The sequence below is a fragment of the Abramis brama genome, assembly GCF_963993115.1.
Source record: "Abramis brama genome assembly, chromosome: 1".
NCBI lineage: Eukaryota > Metazoa > Chordata > Actinopteri > Cypriniformes > Leuciscidae > Abramis > Abramis brama.
This window is the reverse complement of record NC_139963.1, coordinates 64,125,251-64,140,230: the sequence shown is the minus strand read 5'-3', so window position 1 is coordinate 64,140,230 and position 14,980 is coordinate 64,125,251. Positions and strand designations below refer to the sequence as shown.

The window sequence follows — 14,980 nt, the reverse complement described above, 5'->3', positions numbered from 1 at the left end:
TGACGTTATCAGTTGACGTTTTTGCTGTTTCTAAATGACTCGCTCGCTACCGTGTGCCTACACAGGACAAGACGCACAATAACTGGAGTTTAAAACTGTGAAGAAACAAATGATCAATAAACTGTTGGACTGATATACACTAGGATTTGTGCCCTCGACATTTCTTCGCTTTGTGCCGTGAACTTTTAAATGCGCACTTGTGCAGCGCTGCACACTGTGACTCCATGTTGCATTAAGCACATCATTCTGCAGCCGCGATGCGCATACGCGCTTTGTTCCGCTGTTTTGAAGCGTATCATATTATCATGGTTTGTGCACATTTGTTTTTATTAACATGTTTAGATTTTATTAAATTACTGTGCAGATGTTTTCAAAAATTACTTTTTGCTGCTGATTTATACACTCACTAAGTTTAATAAACAAATTGTCATAGCTATTGAATATATTTATTTAATATTTAAAGGTGTTAACTGTAATCTTACACTGCAAAATGATAACTTACAAAGGATTAAATTCATCACAAATATTTAATGAATGAAGTACAAAGCCCTAAAACAGACAATTAATCGGCATAATCGCCAAAGCCCTAACACAGACAATTAATCGTCAAAGCCCTAAAACTGACAATTAATCGGCATAACCGCAATTATTTTTTAGACAATTAATCGTCAGCCAAATTTCATAATCGTGACAGGCCTAGTCGCAAATACAGTGACTCTGGTAGTGACGATTCTTTCTGACCAACCAGTGATCTGCAGTGTTTTCACGTCATGTTTAGTACCAGTTTGGCACGCTTGGAACCTCAACAGACCAGGTACCATTTAAAGCGAGCCGTACTGTCCCGTTCCATGGAGTGAAAATGTGCCACAAGCGTCCTGTACTGAACCGATCCGTACCGTTATCTGCAGTGGAAACGCGTCAAAGCGCGCCGTAGAAAACTGAACCGTACCGTACTATGCAGTGGAAAAGCGCCATAAGAAATCAAGACAAAGGAGCTCCTCAAAATCCGTCGTCTGACAGTTCAGAATCACTGTCGTATCCATCCCAATCATTCTGGAAGTCCACACTTGTTCCAGTCAAAACTTGAGCATAACAGTCTCTTGCATGCTTCATCATTCTGGTGACTTCTTGCTTTTTTCTCAAAGTTAAGCTGAGGAAACCCTTAACCCCTTCTTCATTTAGAGCCCACAGCTCACCTTATGGGAGTAAAACAAAAAATTATCAAAAAATAAAAAATACAATGTACAGTATAGTATTACACGTTTACAACACATTACTTAAATACGTACTTTTCAGTGCCTCACTGGAAAGCTGGCATGACATCTCCTTGAGTGTGTCTGCACGAGTGGAAAGAGATTTCCAATGCTTTGCCATCTCAGAAAGGACAATCTTCTTCTCCTCCTCAAGTCTCCTTATTGCCATCACAAGATCAAATGCCTTCCTCTTGGTTTTCAAATCTACAGTGTCTGGGATACAGTTGTGGAACATAAGTCAATTGTGTTTCTGAGACAATTTGGGAAAAGGAATACATTTTTTTTGCTACTATGCATATCGTACAAAATTGTCAACAGATTTCTGTACATACCACCATGTGAAAGTTGCCATGGCCAAACTGTCTCGTCAGAGAGAATGTTGTCAAAGACGATTCTTTCTGTATCTGGAACCATACTGTTGTATTTTTCAACAACAGAGCTAAGAATGGCCTTCTCCTCTCTAATTTTGCGCCGAATCCGGGCCCGACCTTTGCTGCCATCGGTGTCTTTGTAAAGGCGCTGGGACCTTCTTTTAATGCTGGCCACTAGCACCTCCATTCGACTGGTCACCGCAGCAAGATCGGCATTCTGTTGGGATGTTGTTGCTGAGAAGAAAAGAAGTGTAAACATTTCACTTACATTATTATGGCAGTAACTAAAATGAGCTAAGTCTCAATGTAACACTGAATGTCATAACGATTATCCTTTGTAAAAAAAAAATCTCCTTGAGGAAGGACAGGTGAGTCTCAATAATAATTTCATATGTCTTTGCGTGTATAAGAAGTATGGGTAACACTTTATTTTGATAGTCCACTTTAGATATTCTACTAACTATAAGTAACTTTGCAACTACAAGTCAACTAACTGTCATTAGAGTATTAGTAGAGTGTCTGCTTAATATCTGCTAACACTTTGTTTCGTTGGTCCCCTAACAGACATTCCACTGACTATAAATTACTTGGCAACTACAAGTCAACTTATTCTCCTAACCCGAACCCTAACACCTAACCATAACCTACAGACTACCGACTGTCTACTACAGTCTACTAATACTCTAATGAGAGTAAGTTGACATGTAGTTGAAAAGTTACTTATAGTTAGTAGAATGTCTAAAGTGGACTATCGAAATAAAATGTAACCGAAGTATGTAAGAGAGTACACCAAAGAAAATGACAACGTAGCCAAGATGGGATCCGCTAACAGCAAGAAATGTCCGATGTTCCAACTTATGGACTGTGCACTATTCAGGTATTTTCAGGGCACTGTGTTTTGACATGATTTCCAGTGTGTACATACTAAAATTAGTGTATGTATGATTTAATTTTAAAACAGTAATTACTTGCAGAAGAATGTCTCCCATTATTATGCAGAACTGAGACATTTAAGCATGTAAACTCTCACCTTCTGCCCACTCCTTAATATCAGTGACCCAGCCCTCAACTTCAACCTGTGTCACTGCCAGTTGCGTTCTCATGCTTTCCAGGTCTAGACATTGGCTTTCCAGGCGTTTTGTGGCCTTCAAATAAACAAAAAAAAAAGGAAATGAAAGAAGAAAAATGTTATACCTACAAAAATATACAATAGAAGGTAAATAACAATATTCATCTCTACCTTCTGATATCGGCAGGCAAGTGAGGAAGCCAAGTTTTTAAACTTTTGCTGATTCCAGCGCATTGCCATCAGTGTGAGCATGTCTGTACGTCCTGGAAAAAAGAAAAAAAAATACACTAATCTGTGTTGTACCACATGTCCCTCACTGGCTACAATTTTCTTGTAGCACTTTCAATCTAAGTAGTGCAGTGTGTGGTTACCTTACCTGCTTTGGACATGTGTTTTGTGGTCACAGCAATCCTAGAGAGGAAGGCGTTACACTGCTCAACCTCCTCCCCAAGTGTCAATCCGGCCCCTTGCTGGTAAGCTCCACTCCATTTAACCTATTAAAGAAAATACTTAAAAGCTGCCAGCATATCTTTGCAGGTGTTCAGGGACAGTCAATGACATAGTAATGTTTTCTTACCTCACATTTAAAATCATGGGCTTTGGCATGAAACACTGAGAGGAACGGTTTCATGCCAAGAAGGTGCTGGAGCTCCGGGCAGCTTTTTGCCACTTTGTTGAGGTAGGGCCAATATTTGCAGGTCACATCCATGGCAAAAAAGCTTATTGGCTTATTTGCCAGCTTGTTCTGCAGGTAGAGGGGATAAGCAAAGATTTCCCCCCTAAACATGTTGAGAGCACCGAGAAAAACTCCATGACGACAGACCGCAAGCTCAAGTCCCTCCTCATCAATTTTACTTGAGGATCTTGAGGATGTTTCCCTGGCAGCTGACCACTCCCCTCCACAGACACCTCTTCCAGAGACCTACAACATGGAAAAAGGTTGATATAGTCAGGACTCACCCAAGCAATGTCCATTGTAAAATGTTATTGGTGGTGTTTTTAGAAATATTATACAACAAGTTTACATGGTTGGTGGTCGAATGGATGTAATCCACAAATCTCTCTACTTCTTCATCTTTTGCAATGAAGATGTCTTTAAACAAGGCTTGTTCTTCAGATCTAAATGAAAGAAAGGTACACATTGAACTTCAATATGACACAGCAAACACAACACTGCAAATTACACAAATTTCGTAAGTACCTTGCTGCATTCTTAAAGCGGTAGTGCTTGCGATTTCCATCCACAGAAACAGCAAGCATGTCTGGGGTGCATGCAGGACAGACAAAATAATCCTCTCTGCAGATCTTCTCCACCTCAAATCTAACAGCCTCCCACTCCAAAAAGCTTTTTCTGAAGCTGTCTGCTGTGATCTTCCCAGTCTGTTTCAGAAGAGTAAAACATGTCAACATAATTCACAGTATTTTATCAAAACATGATGCTCAACATTGATACATTTTTTTTTTTTTTTACTATTTTCATTGCTTCTCCTGGTGGATATTAAAAAAGTGAACTTGCATTGAAGAAAATAAAATTATGTCCAGTGCATGCTGTTGTACAAATGCATAAACTATATAGACTAAAAGCATTGGGACACCTGGGGCCTTATTACAGAAACGTCCTAACTCTGTTAAATCATAACAACCATCCATCTATCAACTAAAGTTAATAAGGTCAAAGGTGATGTCAAATCCTCCAGCATCGAGCCTCCACAGGCAGCCGCTCAGCCCAGTGCATCATGGGAAATCTTTTGGCTCTTTGTATGTCATGGACAGAAAACATCATGACCAAAGTTTGGTTTTCGATTTTTTACTGAATGGTACTTTTTACAAAGACTTTGGATCTTAGATAATGTTCTATCAATGTATCGAGTATAGCTAAATTACTGATTTGATATTATCAACATGCTCCAATTACAATAATCAATGTGTTCATAATTGTCATTCTGCGATACACGTCAATACTAGTACTAGTTGTTAGTGATTCCCACCACTAATACTCACACGGCCAAAGCGGACAGTTCGTTGATCAAGCATTCTTAAAAACGCTTGGCAGGACAGTCCTGGTGCTGCCATCTTCAACTCTTCATATGAACAAAACATCTGTAGCGTACACTGTGGAAAAGTGAAGGGTAGCCGGCCAGTAGTCATTGCGGACCAAGTCATCCACTCCAGCGCTCCAAGTGGCTTTGCATGCCTCGCATTTCATCTCAGGCATACTGAGATCATATCTTCCTGGAAAAATAAAGAACACATTGTATTATGCATAAATCTGACAAATGCACTGGGAACAAAAGGGTCCCCCCCGCATGTCCCGACACAAAAGACTGCAGTGCGTGACAGGTTTTGAAAGCTCTATGCAGGACTGGCCGGGATGAGACAGGTGTATTTGCTGGTGCGGGAGGAACAGATAATTCACTGCACTTCCGCAAATGAAATGTGCGTAAAACAACATATACAAATGAGAAAGTAGTGTATGTAATTATAGTTCAGCTGGTTGTTCTGTTAGGCAGCAATTAAAAAAGGGGTTTAAGCAGCCTACTGACAGTGTTGTTTACGTGGTTTCAATTCTTTCCAGCTGTTCTATTGTTGAAGCTTGAAATTGAAAGCATGACGAGGTCACCACTGGGCTACTTCAGATGTTTGTGAATATCTAAATAAACTTTGCCCAGAATGTGATATGGACGCTACAGCCACTTGATCTGAATGTTCCCTCAAGTTCATTTTATTCTTACCATTCATTGTAACCACAGCAACAACTTTTCCTGTGTTGACACTCAACGATCCCGTAGCACAACTACATATTTTCTCGGGCATCTCCAATGGCAAAATACACACTGAAAGACACATCATATGCAGGGATTAAAGACATGTATCATCCTATGTACTAACTGGGAATTATTCTATTATCATAAAAAAAAAAATCAATGATTTGAAAAGCAAAAAGATAGAAGGTCATTACTTGTGTTTCAGAGAAAGTACTCAAAAGATTCCTATGAAGCCTATTATACTGTGAAGTTATTTAAATAAACTGAGAATGAGACTAGGGCTGAGCATTATAACTGTGCTTTTTCTGACAGATAAAGCGATTACCATTTCCAATATGATTTTTGAATGTGAATGATTCAGTTCAATATTCCAAATGTCTCTTTAATCTCCGACTGAAGTTCACCAATCAGAATTGTTGGACCCTTCATGCACTACACACACCCACCAACCAGAAGTGGCACAGTCAAGGAGGATGAAGTGAATATAAAAGTCAAATGTCACAAATGTACCTATGCATGATTATTTGCAGATTATTATCATTAGGCAGTTGCGTTGGATCATATTGCAATTACAATTGCAAAAATTGTGCAGCGCTAAATGGTACACACAAAAAAAAGAAATACAGCTTACCACACTGGGAAAGAGCCCTCTCCACGACACAGGTTGTTGGAGGCAATGGCTGAAAGAATCCAGCTATTGTTGCATCCCTGTTGTGGAACACGTGGTTTCGGTGTATACTGACATCACAATCAGCACAGAAGAAGGGTTGTGGTCGGCAGTCACGACAACGGACAGCAGCTGGACTGCCACATTGTTGGCAGATCTGAGTTGTTGCATTTTGTTGTGCCACCATGGTATTCACCAGACAGGGTCTCTCCTTCTCCCACATGTCTGAGAGGAGACTTTTTCGAGTAGACCAGTCTGAGGAAGCTCGTGGTGGTGCTGGTGCCGTTTCCTGATCATCCAAGTCATCACCCTGTGAGTGGTTTAGCTCTTCAAGGAAAGTCTCTGTTAAAATAGTACATCATATTTAAAATCCATTTTCTACACCATCAAAGTGTGCAACATGTATGCTGTCAATTATTCTGTTGCAAAAATATGTAATTTACATTTTAATTATTAGAATCTATAAACAATAAACTAATAGAGACAAAATAAAGGACATACCAACAGTTTTATGTGGACAGTAGTTAGTTATCTCAACGCTGCTGTCCAACATTCTAGTATGAGCACCTGTCTTACGACTGTAGCGGTGACTAGCTGTAGCAGAAAATAAAACCCAAATCAACCTTACACCATTACAATTCCATAGATTCTGACAAGCTCATTTTATTTCACAGAATGATACAAATTTTGATTGGCCCAATGTCGTTGTCTACCACTTTGGATGAGTATGTAATAAAATATCATACAAGACACATGACACATTCATGTATTCAATCCCAGTGGTAAAACAATCTATATCTCCGTTTTAGATATATGTGGAAAACCACAGGAGTTCTCATTTAAGTAATATGACTGAAAAAAGAAAACTGACCCGTTTTATTTCGAGATGATCTTGGTTTGTCATAGACAACATTTCCATCACTGTCTCTCTTCAGCCACCTGACAGATTGATGGCTAGTAGATGGTGGAGCCTTCTGGACAGGTTGATGGCTGGTGGATGGTGTTGCCTCCTGCTCTCCCTGCATCTTATTGATGAAACCTTCCAAGTTCTGGAGTTCATAATTTAATTTAGAATGACCAACAAGCTCATCAAGCTCCTTAAGGACCTGATCGACATCGGAATCATTTGGTTCACTCATGGTGAACAAGGACAAACAAGACAACACACTGACAACACAACAATAAAAGGAAGGGGAGGGGTGTCTAGGGGAAGAGCAAAAGAGCAAGAACAACAGAGAAACAGAGAGACGGACAACAATTAACTAGACAAACGTGGCTCTTAAAAGTGCCTTTGTTTTTGCTTTGTAATGAAGCTGGAGTTAAAGTAAATGATGAAGGGACTAGGGGACCTGTTGAGAAGGGGAAGAATATAAATTCAAATTTGAAGATCAGGCTACATACTACTACATAAATACTGAATAACTAAAAGGTTTAATAATTTGAGAAAATGTTGATCTCTAGTTTGCCCATGCTTTGGGATGTGATGGGGTGTGGGTGCTTATAGTAAATATTAGGCCAGAATAGACTAATCTTGACACTGAAGGCTGGCTGATATTGATACCAACCATACAAAATGCCATTTTGGCTGATAACCAATACCATTTTATGATCTGTTTATGTTATTAATTATACTTTTGTACAAGGAAACACATTTTTTTAACTGGATCACTTCCTTTTCCCTGTGATTATTTTAATCAAAAACTTCCCTCAGCAGCCATAGTAGTTTAGAAAACTAGCTTTAATTAACACAGATTTAATTTTTTAATGTGCTTTTTTTATTTTCATGTCCATGCTTTCATTAGCACAGTTATAAGTTACACTACTATATGTATAAATGGACACAGAACAGGGGGCAAAGAGCAACACAACCGCAAGAATCCCAACGCAGACATACATTACAGCTAACACTTAAGTTAAGTTACAGTATGTCTCATTATGCCTACCTAATTAATCACATTTAACACAATTAATTATTAAATAACTAGCAAATGGCTATTAGCTGGTTTTCTGTAGCAATCTTATATTCCCCTATGATCGTAGTCGTACCTTAAGTTAACGTTAAATGATTGTATGCGACAAAAATTAACTTGAATTTAATTAGCTAACGTTAACTTTGCTAGACTGCACATTTGGTGCAGAAAGCTAATGTCTTATTCTATCATAATCGTCTTAAATGGCCACCTTACAAAACTAAAGTTTCTAAACAAAACTTATTGTTCTGATTCAACAGTTTTTGGTGTGTAAATGTAAAAATGATAGACCCATGTATATTAATGTACCGTACTTACCGAGAGGAAAATCGCAATGAACTTTGGGATAACCCGGTGACGTCAGCGTAATTGTTTTAAAGGACTTAATAATAAACAAAAAAATATATAAATAAACTGATTAATTGAACACAATCGTAGCATATTATATTTATTAAAATAAATAAAAAAATCCGATAAAAATCTGTTATCCAGCATGCTTTAGTTAAAGGAGTAAACTCACCGCTGAATGCGGTTGCACCAAGCGGCAACCTCCCCGTCTCTCTCTTGAAACCAACACGGAAGTGAGTTAAACTGCAATTCGTTGACTGGCCGCTTGAGGCTGTTGTCAGAAGTGAGTCAAATCTGTATCTCCCCCATGTTAAAATGCCAAATTTTACAGCAGAAAAAAACGTGTTTAAAGCCTGGTGTCTGTATGTGGATTTGGTCTATACAGCTAATTTTGCCCTTCATAACAACTGTGAGGGGGGTGAATTATTTTATAACTCGTCCGTTTGGTTGATTAATATTTAAATTTAAGGGTGTGGCCAAGCCACTTGAGTGACAGATGGATTGCCGCTGTCAGTGCTAGCCGTTTGTCTGCTGTTACTAGCCGTCACTTCACCTCAGCAATGTTAGCTGCTGAACTTGCCATCTCTGCAGTGTTTGTGCTTTTTTTCGGGATTATTATTTCATACAATTTAATACTTGGGTAACGTTACAAAGCCGACGTCTTTGGATTCCGTCGTTATCGTTCGAGAGAACAACCAGCGCTCTATTTCAGTTGTTTTCCTCTGTGAACATGCACTAATGGATGTCTGACAATTTCGTTGCTTTTTGGGGTTTTCAAATTTAAAACGTCAATAAATGCTCGTTCGTTCTGCTCCCATGGAACAGATGGATTATAATATGCTTATGTAAGTTACCGTCAGATGAAATCATGCAGGCGTCGGCGCTTTCTCCGTCCGTGCAATAAATGCACATGAATGAGCGCGGATTTTCTAGAGCATTTATTTGCACTTCAAAGGCAATATATCTATGGTTTAACGGTTAAACCATAACCCATTTGAGAGACGGCCAACATCAGAATTTAAAATGGACTGAATAAGCTCTACGAACTTGAGCGATGCCGCGCTGACGGACCATGAAAGAGTGACGGACATGTATGCACATAAATCACTGTCATACACAAACACTCTCGAAGTAATACACAGTCTCACTTGTAGCCATGTCTTTTAACTATTATAATATTTCGAAGGGCAAAAATAGGAACGTTTAATTGGCTTTACATCATCAGCTAACTCGATCACGTCGAGCTAGGTGATTTCAGATAGCCAGGCTCCTCAGCTTCACTCACGCCCAGTGTTGCCAACTATTTTCAAAGGAAAGTAGCTAACGCCTCCCCTTAAAGTCGCTAAATGTCGCTAGATGACGTCATACGTCAATTAGCATATTCATGACGTCATCGCGGCGTACTTGCGTTCTGCCTGCCTAATGTTTTTTCTCATTAAAATCATGCTCACATACTGTATTTTAGTATAACATAATAATATAATATAGCCGAATATCCAATAAAGCTGTTCTAATTTACTATATTTTTTTGTCAGACGAGTAGCTATTGAATGACTATTTTTTATATGTGTAAAATTATCTGAATTGAGAGAGTTCGGGAACTGGGTGAAGTTGTGAACTAAAGCACTGTTAAAGTGAGTATGCAAGTGATAAGCACAAGAAAAGAAAGGAAAATAAAATGGTCAAACTAAATTCTTTAAATATAAAACAAAGTAATAAGTCCGTGAAACAACACTGCTCATTCACGTCTGTAAGCTGCCGTGCTGCTGCTCCTCTCTCAGCCATTCACTGAACAGGGTAGACGCAGAGAGAGGTGTGTGACGGCAGGGAGAAAGCAAAACTCGCGCTCGCAGGACTGTGCTGGCAACATTTAGAGGTTACTGAGGTTTGTCCAAAAAGTAGCTAGATTTGTCGCTAGTTGCTTTTTTGAAAAAATGTCGCTAAGGGGGTCTGAAAAGTCGCTAAAAATAGCGACAAAGGCGCTAAGTTGGCAACACTGCTCACGCCCCGCCTGTTTGTCTATTTTCTGTTATCCGGGAGTGACGCAAGGCCAAGATGGCGACGGCCGGCTCCGCCCACTTTAGGCTTCAAAAATGCTCTTCAGAAACCTACGGGTGACGTCACGGACACTACGTCCATATTTTTTTACAGTCTATGGGTTGCACACCATGTGCGTTGTTAAACTCACCGCTGATGAACGCGCTAAACCTTTGACATCAGATTGTGAGGGTTTTAAAACATCAAAAACCAGTTGGAGAGCCAGATAAAAATTATCTGGGGGCCGCCATTTGACTCGCCCTGGCATAGATCGTTTTTTTGTAGCCTATTCATTTTTATTTTTGTAGTATAGTCTTGTTGTAATGGCCGACAACATGTTGTGGTGTGCTTACCCAAGACGTCAAATTTCAACGTTGAACGTCCCCGGTTCAATCTATAGGACTACCCTGCTCGTTGAAAAATGACGCCAAGGGTATACCCAGTGCGTTAAAAAATGACGCCAGGGTTCCTGGAGTGGGTGTGGCCAAACTGTCGCATATCACTATTGTTACGACCCTTGGCTCAAGGGAAGCAACAAAAACAAGGGACACACGAAAACCAAATTATAGACTCTAAAGTAATGTTTATTTAATTACGAAATAAGGCAACACTAAATAATAAAATGAAAACAATTAAAGAAAATAAGTGTTTCTGTATTCATCAGCAAGGTCAGTGTGTAAAGCAAAATGCAGGGTTGAAGTGTAATGTAGTGTTGAAGTAAAAATGTAAATGTAAATGAAAAGGTAACAAAATACAATGCAACCCAAGTCCAACAACAAAGTCCAAAGCCAAAGGGTGCTTCTCAATATCCCTCCTCGTCTCCTCGCTCCTCAGTTTATATAAACCACACATCTCACATATTTCAACAGGGTATCTTGCTTTATTATTATTTATTATGAATTTCTTAAATAAACAAACTTCAACAACATAAGGGCAGATCCTTTGAGCGCTGCTGATGACGCGATGAAGTGACGCTCGAGTGATCAAGTATTCCAATGTATAAAAAAAAAGTTACATTCGAATCCTCCATCCTCGCGTCTTTTCCTTGCAGCCTTCCCTCGCATCCTACAGGGGGCGGAGCTGAGACGCGAGGAAAGGAAGCGAGGAAAGGAAACGAGGATGCACAAATAAGAAATGAGAAGCACCCAGAGAGCTCTCTTCTCCAATCAATTGGTGATCTCTTAAGCAGCGTCTAAGGCACTATCACAGGTGTTTCCAGCTGACTGGCAATTGAGGTGATTAGTGGGCTCAGGTACCAACAGCAATTCCCAGAATCAACAGCAGAGGTCGTCACACTATCACATCTATTCAAAACTTTTCAAGCAAAGGTTTTAGCCAGGAATGGGTAAACTCTGTCCTGGAGGGCCACAGTTGTCCTGAAGAGTTTATCTCCAACCCTGATAAACTCTCCTGCCTGTATCTTTCTAGTAATCCTGGAGACATTGATTAGCTGTGTTTGATGAGGGTACCAGATAGCTTTCATACCAGATAGCTCCATAGGCTTTCAGAGGGACCCAAACTCGCCGGCCCAGAATAGTTATTAAAAACATCGTTACAATAGTCCAAGTGACTACAGTGGCTCTACATTAAGTTTATCATGCGACGACAATACTTTTTGTGCGGAAAAACAACAAAAATAACGACTTTATCCAACTATTAGTGTTCTTCAATGTGGGCCTCTGACGAGAGTTCACGGGAGCGCCACGACATATGTGCGAGAACTGAGATTACAGTGTTCTTCTTCTACTACTACTTGTTACTGGCTGCTCACTCCTCGGGAGTATTACCGCCTATCTACTGTACAAGATGACGTCCCGACATTGCCGGAAGCGCAAAACGATCTGTTTATAAGCAGAGGAAGACGCGCGCTGTATGTAAGCTATTGAATTCGACACTTATTGTGATTTAGGTCTGCTTATAAACAGATCGTTTTGCGCTTCCGGCAATGTCGGGACGTCATCTTGTACAGTAGATGGTGGTCTGGTGATCATAGAAGTAGCGTTTGGCCAGGCGGAGGCGCGGCTTACGGCTTTGCTTCGGGGCCTGGGTCGCTGCTGATCTGCAGAATGCGAGTCCTCCCAGCGAGAGGGCTAGTCTTTGATGAATGTGGCTTGCATGGGCGCAACCCTAGCAAGTGACATACTCAGAGGCACGGCGTTTTAAGAATAAATGGCTGAGAAAGACGTTCTAATGAGTCTCAACTGATAATCACAGCGAGGAACATCACATTTAGCACTGTGCTCAGCTGAGCGTAGTCAGCGTTGTGCTCGCTCTCACTGTTTTTGGAGTTTTCCTGCTACAGAGATAGTGAGACGTGCGGGAAATAGACCGGCATGAGCTCACTTAGTCCCGTTTATTCATCCCTGTTTCAGTGCTGGAGAATGAGGGGAAGAGTTGCTCTATTTTCTTTACAGGAATTAGGGAAATCTGTTTGCATCATTATTTTTCTGTTTATCCCAGTGAAGCTGCTCTGAATCAGTCTGTACTGTATAAAGTACTATATTGTACTATAATGTAAGATTTTTTTTTTTTTTATCAGAACAATTTTAAGAAATTTTTAGAATTATATTGAAAATGCTGGATCTTATGCTGTAGAATCACAGGGCGGCTGTAATCAATAAGGTAAATCAAACTCAGAGATTAGACTATAAATTAGTTCAGTCATTCGGGTCAAATGATGATTATGTCAAAACATAACCAACACCACCTGATCACATTTTATCTTGTCTGGTTGTTACAACCCAGTTATGCTTAAAACGGGGAAGTATTTCCTTTGAGTTTTCCACGTACATACGACACCGTTGTCAAAACGATCCCCAATCACACAAAGGAGAAAATCACACCGTTATGGTGATCAGTGTGTGCTTTAGTTGGGCCCTTGACTTTTTATGTAGCCTTATTTTAACACTTCTGAGTGTGGTCTAAAATAAACTTGCAGGAGAGTTAATTTAACACTGGAGTTTTGCTGTGTATATATAGATGAAGTGTGATCTTGACGCATCTGTCAGTGAAACACTTCTGGAGGTTGTGCATTTGTGGTTTCACAAGCACAAACTTAGTAGCCTAATAAAAGCTCCATGGTGCACACACATATAGCAACACAATGTGTTAGTGATGTGATGAAAAAAAATGTAAATGAAAAAAAAAAGAAATAGACACATAAAAATTACTCTGAGGACACTGTATTGGGTCACTTAAAAATAACTATATTTCATTATGTTGAAATTGTTTTCTCTGACAAATAATCAGTAGCTACAATAGCTGGGTTTCCATCCAAACGTAAAGTTTAGAAATTTTGCGTTTCCATCACTCGTTTCTGATGCGATATTCCAAAATATGCATAAAAACAGGGTGATGGAAACATTGCTAATGACAGGAAAAATATATGTTTGTACTGATTTGTGTGGAATTGTTCATTCAAAGCATTTTGTTCAGTGTTAAACATAATACTTCTTTATGGACTTGGTTGGTTTCTGGACGCCACTGTACAGTTCAGCTCACTTCCTGATCCAGAGCTTTTCAAAGTCAACACAGTTTTACACCAGAGATCTTTCTGATCGCTTCTTCAGCTGTGTCATAGAGTCAGGACTAAACCCTCAGTTGATGAGATCAGAGGAAGTTACCAACCAGAGGAGGAGCTGATGATGTTTAAAGGAAGAGCTGTAACTATATATAATGAAGAGAAAGACTGACAGAAACACAAAATGGCTGATAAGTGTGATCTGTGTCTGCTGGGACTGATCATTCTCTCTTCACTTCTCACAGGTAAAGAAATCTGTATTTTCTCTAAAGACATTTAGTGGAATTAGTCTGGAAAGAGTTCATTTGAACATGCTCAGTTTATTCTTGCACACATTCACGTTGTGATCTCAGAGTTGTGTATTGATACATACAGATCATACTGTATTATTCCTGATACTGGACATAGTGTCACTCACACATCTGATGATGAAGAATGATCTTCATATTAAGAGTGTAAGGGTGGATTTCCTGCAGAGGTTCAAGCTGCAAGACTGCCGAATGACTAAAGAAAAGTTGTCAGCAAGATGGTAGAAAACTGTACATTTCTTGTCTATTCCACCCACTGCTACTTATACCAACGACGGAAATAAGCGCAGTTACAATAGATTAATATGTGGGAGAGCATTGCTATAGAAATATAGCTCTAAACTCATTTAAACTTAAACTCTAAACTCATTTAAACTTATAAACTCAAAACTCAAAAACTCGTAAACTACTTTAAACTTCAAACCACTTTAAACTTCTTAAGTTTCAAGCTTCCAGCTCCCAAGCAACTCCATAGCAAGCAAACTTGAGTACCCTAGCAACTGTTTTGCAAGACCTATATCTCTGTATCAGAACATTGTATAGAGATGAGGTTTGGCTCTTTTGACTCATGCTAGCAAACAGCACTTCCAACATGCTACACATGCTAGCAGTGAATAGCTACATGCTAATATCGATTAGTTAAGTGCTAAATCATGCTAAGAACTCTATAAA

General features: G+C 39.5%; 2 protein-coding genes across 2 annotated transcripts; both read right to left on the bottom strand.

Moving 5' to 3' along the window:
* Positions 1-768: 768 nt before the first annotated feature.
* On the bottom strand, positions 769-4,785 carry LOC311072642 (uncharacterized protein). The gene is made up of 10 exons (XM_084097801.1): positions 4,695-4,785; positions 3,895-4,073; positions 3,719-3,812; positions 3,271-3,615; positions 3,070-3,187; positions 2,865-2,956; positions 2,655-2,769; positions 1,586-1,858; positions 1,290-1,466; positions 769-1,196 (listed from the first exon to the last, which is right to left on the bottom strand). Exons 1-10 carry the CDS (start codon positions 4,764-4,766, stop codon positions 1,000-1,002), a joined length of 1,662 nt encoding a protein of 553 aa, XP_083953927.1. The 5' UTR covers positions 4,767-4,785; the 3' UTR covers positions 769-999.
* Positions 4,777-8,129, bottom strand: LOC311082007 (uncharacterized protein; the record flags this gene model as incomplete). The annotated part of the gene is made up of 5 exons (XM_084112754.1): positions 6,997-8,129; positions 6,627-6,719; positions 6,090-6,467; positions 5,426-5,527; positions 4,777-4,925 (listed from the first exon to the last, which is right to left on the bottom strand). Exons 1-5 carry the CDS (start codon positions 7,262-7,264, stop codon positions 4,777-4,779), a joined length of 990 nt encoding a protein of 329 aa, XP_083968880.1. The 5' UTR covers positions 7,265-8,129.
* Positions 8,130-14,980: the final 6,851 nt, after the last annotated feature.